The sequence below is a fragment of the Nannospalax galili genome, unplaced genomic scaffold (genome assembly GCF_000622305.1).
Source record: "Nannospalax galili isolate Female #2095 unplaced genomic scaffold, S.galili_v1.0 scaffold388, whole genome shotgun sequence".
Taxonomy (NCBI): domain Eukaryota; kingdom Metazoa; phylum Chordata; class Mammalia; order Rodentia; family Spalacidae; genus Nannospalax; species Nannospalax galili.
In genome coordinates, this window is record NW_008360304.1 from 361,942 (window position 1) to 369,343 (window position 7,402).

The 7,402-nt window shown below is 35.8% G+C and overlaps 1 protein-coding gene across 5 annotated transcripts in view; it reads left to right on the forward strand.

Moving 5' to 3' along the window:
- Xpo4 (exportin 4) overlaps positions 1-7,402 on the forward strand; it is a 158,658-nt gene that overhangs the window by 20,071 nt on the left and 131,185 nt on the right. For 4 of the 5 annotated variants that reach the window (XM_029559237.1, XM_029559239.1, XM_029559240.1 and 1 more), the window contains exons 2-3: positions 927-1,032; positions 6,322-6,463. In XM_029559237.1, coding sequence (XP_029415097.1) covers positions 927-1,032; positions 6,322-6,463 — 248 coding nt within the window. Of the gene's footprint in view, positions 1-926; positions 1,033-6,054; positions 6,210-6,321; positions 6,464-7,402 lie in introns of all 5 variants that reach the window. The other variant, XM_029559238.1, reaches the window with a different exon arrangement.

Here is a 7,402-nt window from a genome sequence, read left to right on the forward strand (position 1 = left end):
ACACCAAAATAGAATTATAAAAACCTGGGCTGACTTTAAGTTGTTTTTGCTAAGGTGGAAAACTTTTCCTTTTTGACTGATTAATTTTATTATTCAGGGAATTGAGGGAATGTTCCATGAATTCCAAGCTTTTAACCATTTACTGATTTATTTATTTATTTAGGAACTTGGATTCTATTTTACCAGTACTGAAGAGTTTTGACATTTGAACTAGTCTAAATTAGACTTAGGCAACATCATGATGTCACTTCTCTTTTTAAAAATGTTACAATTGCCAGGCATGGTGGCTCACGCTTGTAGTTCAGACACTTAAGAGCTAGAGGCAAAGGAGTTCCAGGCCAGCCTGATCTACATAGAGAGTGCCAGGCCAACCAGGCCTACATGAGGCCCTGTTTCAATAAACAAAACTAAACAAATGATAGCTTGGTATCTATCTATCTATCTATCTATCTATCTATCTATCTATCTATCTATCTATCTATCATTTATTATTTATTTATTTATTTATTTATTTATTTATTTATTTCTTGTCTTTTTGAGAAAGGGTCTCCTTGTCGCCCCAGCTGTCCTGGAACTCACTATGTAGACCAGGCTGGCCTTGAACCCACAAAGATCCCCCTGCCTCTGCACCACCACGCCTGGCGGTATCTCCTCTTTTAAATTGCAGGTAGCTTTAAAGGATTCTGAGGCAAAGCTTGCTGGGGTTTCTGAAACTGTATTTCTTATATTTATTTTGAAGTTCTGTACTATAATTTCTTTTTTTGTGTACTACAATTTCTTAAAAATGTAAGCAAACCTTTCCCTTTTACCCTTTGCCGCCCCCCCCCACCCCAAGTGAAAGGATTTTCTTCTCTTGTAGGTAAAAAAAATTTCTATTGTGCAAGCTTTCTCATTCAGGTACTCTGTTTTTGTTTTTAACTCTCAAGGCACCACCTTCCATGGTCAATAATGAACAACGCCAGCATGCAGAGCACATATTCTTATCATTCAGGAAATCCAAATCACCATTTGCAGTTTGCAGGCATATTTTGGGTAAGTTTTCGCTTAAAAAATATTTTGGCATAATCAGATTTTTTTTCTATCTTGAATGTTAGCTATTTTAAATTCCTTTTAATATAAGCAGATATAAACTGATTTTTCACTAATGATTATCCATTGCAGTCAGTGTGTAAAGGTTTTCTTTGCATCCAGAAAGGAAACGTGGGGGGAAGGGAATCTAATGCTTTTTCAATGTTTTCAAATGGCATATCATTATGAAAGGAAATGTAATTAAGTATCCTAATTTTAGTTTCAAAATTAAGATTGGGGAAAGATCTGTATTTTCTTTCTTTTAGTTTTCCAGTTTTTCTTTTTAAAAATGAGTTTATATTCAGCTTCTTAGCAAGTATTTGTCACTTCTGGGTAGATAATCACTATATGTCATAAAATAAAGCAGTTTTTATTTTTGTCAAATGTATTTTATGAGTTCCTTATATCTGGCATATATACACAAATAGTCTCTTCTAAAACAGTTTCAGGAATGACAATTCTCTTGTCCAAAGATGGCATTTTCTAACAGTTGTGTATGATGTTGCCATCTACCTCTTATATGTGGTTTAATAATAATAGGTAGAGTTCATTTGTTTTTATTTCAAAACCTATTACCATTGGCCTTTTTTCTTAGTTGAAGCCATCTTTTGTATAGCCCATATTTAAGGTTCTTAGAGGCTATTTGAGTCATTCATGGCCACATGATTGAGTAGTTGAATAGGAACTAAAACATCTGACCTTTGATTCTTGTACTTTTAGCAGGGCTTACTGTTGCCTACCAGTACTCTGGTTTCCATACAGAAGCAAACTACAGTGATGGTCATGTGTTAAAAATGCTGTACAGATCAGGGCTTATACATGAGAGCTCTTAGATGTAGTGGAGAGAGTGCTGTTGTTGAACCATGAGATCTGGCTGCCAGTGGTGCCTGCTGCACAGTGTCAACTTGAGGAGGTCAGCCTCTCTCGGCCTCTTTGTCATCTGAGATATGAGAATAATGATACCATTTGCCTTCATGGACATGGCTATCTTTAAGTTTTTGTGAGGTATATGTTGTGATGTATAAAAACACCCTTTGTGAGCAGCAAGGTAAAGCTGACCACACTAGTTCATTTAAGAGGTTTTTTTTTTTTTTTTTTTTTTTAAAGAAGACTAGCTTTTAAAAATGCTGTGTCTGTTGCAGGTGCTAGCAGCAGTGGAGAAGGTAGCTCAGTCTCATTCAGGAGTGTCTTACTGGTAGAGCTACAGTTTTAGCAACTGCCTTCTCAGTGCTAGATGAGGCCACTAATTTACTTATGAGTGGTCCATTTTTAGACTTGAGTGGATTTGTTTCTGTTACTAAGAAAATTTGTTACTTTTTGGTTGTGGAGAGTATTTAATTCAATGTTAAATTAAGAAACAGAGCTAAAGCACTAGTATAAAGAGTTTAAAAGAGGAATACCTCATCCATACCTTGAAATTGTTCAAAATTGACAGATTTGAGAAACCATTGTGTTAAACTATTAACCTAAAATATTCTGAGTTTGGGTTTCATGGCAGATGCCTTACCTGCCTTGACTAGGATTCCCTCAGCATTTCATCTGACTTTCTGCTGAATGCAGCTGTCATTCTAGACTGGTTGGAAATAGCCGAGCTAAGTTATAAACATTTTGCTGGAGCATATTTGTTTGTATCACTCTTTCCTTTCTAGAATATGCATATTTTATTACGTATGATTGCTTTTTATGATTTGAGCTTGTTGTGGATCACCTCTGTTTTCCTGATAAAGTGGTTTAAAGAATAGTATTGCTAGTTTTGGTCATGCTTTTAAGATCAGTTGGGTTTTGAGATGCTAACTATTTAAGAGATGGAGTACAAATATGACCTGCATGATCATTAATGTACTGCGAGCCTGTGTTACATTAATGTTTGCATCTAAACTTCACCAAAATCTTTTTTAACTCCTTACTCAGTTACCACCAGCACAGAAGGGCAAATTCCTCTAAGAAGACTTCTCATACAAGTGGCAGTCAATCACAATTCAGAATTTTCACATTCTTATTTAGGGATTATGTGTCATTTTGTAGAATGTCTGGGAAATATATTCTGACAAAGGGATTTTCTCCTTGATGCTTCCCATTTCTGACCTCTTAGTATTCTTCCTCTCCCTTCTGACTTCAGTTTTATATGTTTCTCATTTCTTTCTCTTCTTAGTCTGTAGTTTTCATTTTAGTTTTTGTTTGCCTTGTGTGTGTGTGTGTGTGTGTGTGTGTGTGTGTGTGTGTGTGTGTGTGTGTGTGTGTGTTGCGTGCGAAGATTTATGTGTGTGTGTGTGTGTGTGTATGTTGCATGCTTATGTTTTTTGTCAGAAGGACACTTTGAGACTATTTCACCCAAGAAGTCTTTGGCATTTAGGAGCTTACTAGTTTCTTAAGGTTAAATATTTCTTTAAAAAATGAAAACCAAAGCCTGAGTTCTAATTCTTGCTAAAGAAACAACCAAGAAATGTAGGGCTTGGCTTATCACTTCTGGAGTTAACTCTAGCATTCCTTTGCCTTCTCAGGAAAAGTAGATTCCATTCACTTATCTCAGATAGCCAACACAAAGGGAAATAAACCAGAAGAGGCCACTTGGGCTAGCAAACTCAACTTCTCTATATTTGGAAAATTGTGTCTTTGGTAATGCTGTCAGTTTTATCTTCTTTCATCTGAGACATTCTTAGTGGTCGATAGGTATAGGTGTCATTATGATAAAGAGTAGACTTCTTAGAGCTTATAGCCTTGTGATTTGGACAGGAATCTTTAAAGCTAGAGAGATGACTGCAGCGGCTGAACACTATAGAAGACTTGTTTTCAGAGAACTTTTTTATCAAAATATAGTGCTTTCCCTTTCTTACTAATTACTTGAAATTTTTTTCCAAATGGTATTGTCAGATTTCAGATGACTGACAAGCTAAAAATGAATTATAGTGCCATAATTATTCTTAAAGTTACTGTGATAGCACATGAAGGCTTTCTGCTAAAGTATCCTCAAATGGTTTAATCATACCAGCATCCTAGTCAGTGGAAGCTCTTCCTAAAAGTATATAAGAAGTTCTAGATGAGTTGTGAGTTCATCATGAAGACCTTGTGGTTTCAGCCATCTTGGAGGGCAGAGAGTAGGACTAAGGCTGGTATCCCCCAGAAGCTCTTACAGCATGTGCTGCAGGTATGCAGAGCTCTTCTGGCTTCTCTTATTTGTTTATGCTGTGTATAAATATGCTTCGTGAAGGCTAGGAGTAGTGTTATATCAGAAAACATAATACCTACTTCTAAAATTTGGAATTTGCCTCTTTCTCAGATTCTTCCATCCTTAGAGTCAGTTTCTTGTAGTAACTTAGAGATCCTCATTTAACGCTATATAAGGTAGGTATCTAAGAAAAAGTTACAACATCTTTGAAAACTTTCAAATGCTATTCTTCTTCTATAGGTTAGAAGAAAGGCCAGGATATAAGCACACATAGTATAAAGTGAGTGTTTCAGGCTCATGGACATCACACAGTGCTTATTTGGTTTTGTCTCCTGTGACAGGTGGATCACTTTTACTTAAGGCATAGTTAGCATCCACATGATCTCGAATTTCTTCTCTCCATATGTATGTTTGGCATCATTTTCTTCAACTATAAAATCCAGCAGTTGAATAAGATGATCTATGGAGTGCTGTTTCTAAAGTTCTGTGAGGCCTTCAGATTTTGCCTTCTTGTTAAAATCTGTAGCTAAGGATTTAATTTTATATTTCTTGCCCTTAAATTTTTGATAGAAAGTAAAGACAGGCAAGCAACCATTATTTTCCTTTCAATGAAATATATATTGAGAGGTTATTTGAATTATCTTTATAAGACAGTGTCATATTTCTATTTAAGTGACCTAAATAGATATGGCCTGTTCTGGTTTAAATTGTCTTTAAATAAATTCTCCCCCCACCCCTACCCTCACCCCTGGAAAATTAAACATTTTTTATAATAGGATCACATTGTCAGAAGCTATTGCTTTTTAAAAATTAATTATTATAATTTAAGGTTTCTAAATTTTTGTGAATTCTAATTATCATCTCAGTCAGAATTCATGTTAAGATAGTATGAGATAATCAAAACTTGAAAACAAAAGGTCCAGATTGGTTCTTCTTTCTACTTTGCTATATTCAAATTGCCTGTCTACTGTGACAGGAACCTACGTAGGGTGCACCTTTTTCCTATATTTTTTTATAGTTAATGTGTTAAGACCATTTGCAAGATTTTTTAATGCTATGAGCTTGAATTAGAGAGAACAACGCCTGACTACTTCATGCTCTTCTGATGCGTTCTTGAGGCCATTCTAGGCCTAGAGTTAATTTCTTCTGGCTTTCAGAAGCTCATATCCAGTGCTCTTAGCAAGTACTCTGGAATCTACTCAGACTTTATGAGAGTTTTACATGGCGGTTATTTTTTAGATCTTCAGAAAACTTCTACTTTTTCTCAACTTCATATTGATTGTTTCTCCCTTTTGATAATGCTATTTGGAAACTGATTGTAGTAGTATAAGCTAACAAGAAAAAATAGAAAATTAGTATAAAATATTTCTTGGGTGTGTTAATTTTCTATTTTTTTTCCCTCTGATCCGTTTTTAGTTCAGATACTATAACTTGCCAGTTAGGCTGTTTTCTGAGTGTAGCTGTGGGATTTTACTCAGTTTGATCAGTACTGCAATCAGAAAATTAACAAGAACTTCTCACCTTGTGTAAATGCAGCTTATTGTGATTTTGACATCTTGAGACAAAGAACTTCAATGTGAGTTCTGTTTATTTCTGAACTTGCTATTGGAGATGTGCCATCCTGCTGAAGGCGTTAATTATTTAAAAGCTGAAATATTTTAACAGCATGGCTCATCACAAATAGCAATGTTCAAAGACCACTTTGATAAGATATTTTTCCAACAGACAGTTCTGTTTTTGCACAGGGTGAGATCTCTTAGGATACTTTCTGATTGCTTCATATTTTTATTTTTATTTTTTAAAGCTGTGTTATTTTTTAGTTCTTCATGCTTTGGAAGTAACAGTTGAAGAGAGGTGAGGAAAGTTTGTGAAAATTGTGATCGGTGATTAGCTGCCACCTGCCTGAGGTGTCTTCTGAGAGGAACTAACCTCTTTGTGGTGCTAGAGCAAGGTCACTGGATTAAAAACAGAACAGGTAATCATCTTATTCCTTGTCTGAAAAGTTCTGTTTTAAAATTAACAAATGCAAAATAATCAAGGTAATATGAACTACTGTTTAAAGAAAAGTTTTTCAATTTTCTTCACAGAAACTAGTAAAGTGGACTATGTCCTTTTTCAAGCTGCCACAGCCATAATGGAAGCAGTTGTCCGAGAGTGGATTCTCTTGGAAAAAGGTAGCATCGAGTCACTGCGAACATTCCTCTTAACCTATGTCTTACAGAGGCCTAAGTAAGTACACGGAGGTGGAGCTACTAAGAATTTTTCTGGGGTCATATATCCTCTTGCAAAACTTTCTTGTTTTAATGGAGATGTTTGTGGATAAGCTCTAGGTTAGGGTTCATAGTCTAAGAACTGATACATGTGATTGTAGCTTACCTTTTAGTTAAGTTTGTGATACTAAAGTGTATTAGATAATGTTTTTTGTTGTTGAATTTGGAGGAATTTGATTATGAATAAAAGTTGATTTTTGACCCAGTCAGAATTTATATTTACTTGTTCTTCTAAGATGCTTGGTAGGATACTTAATTTCTTTTAATATCAAGTTCAGCATGGTTTGATTATTATAAAATATAGTTGAGTAATCCAAGAGAGGAGGAGGGAGAAATGAAGTCACTAGCAGCTAGATAGTGCATATGTATGTGTATAGAAATATTCTGTAAGAGGAAACACCAAACACTTTGTCTTTGAAAAAGATCAGGTTTCAGGAGTGGGGTAAAGCAAAATTTCTTTTATTGCTTTATTGCCTTATTTATTTATTTATTTATTTATTTATTTATTTATTTGGTTTTTTGTTGTTGTTGTTGTTGTTTTGAGGCAGGGTCTCCGTAGCCCCAGCTGGCCTGGATTCACTATGGAAATCAGGCTTGGCCTCGAACTCCCAGAGATCTGCCTGCCTCTGCCTCCCAAGTGCTGGGATTAAAGGCGTTTGCCACCATGCCCGGTAAATCCTTGCTTTGAAAAAACAAACAGGGGCTGGAGAGATGGCTCAGCGGTTAAGAGCACTGAGTGCTCTTGCAGAGGACCCAGGTTCAGTTCCCAGCACCCACATGGCAGCTACGAACTGTCCTTAACCCCACTTCCAGAGAAATCCGAAACCCTCTTCTGATCTTCACAGCATTGCACAGCGCAAGTGCACTCACTTACATGCAGGCAATACACTCATATACA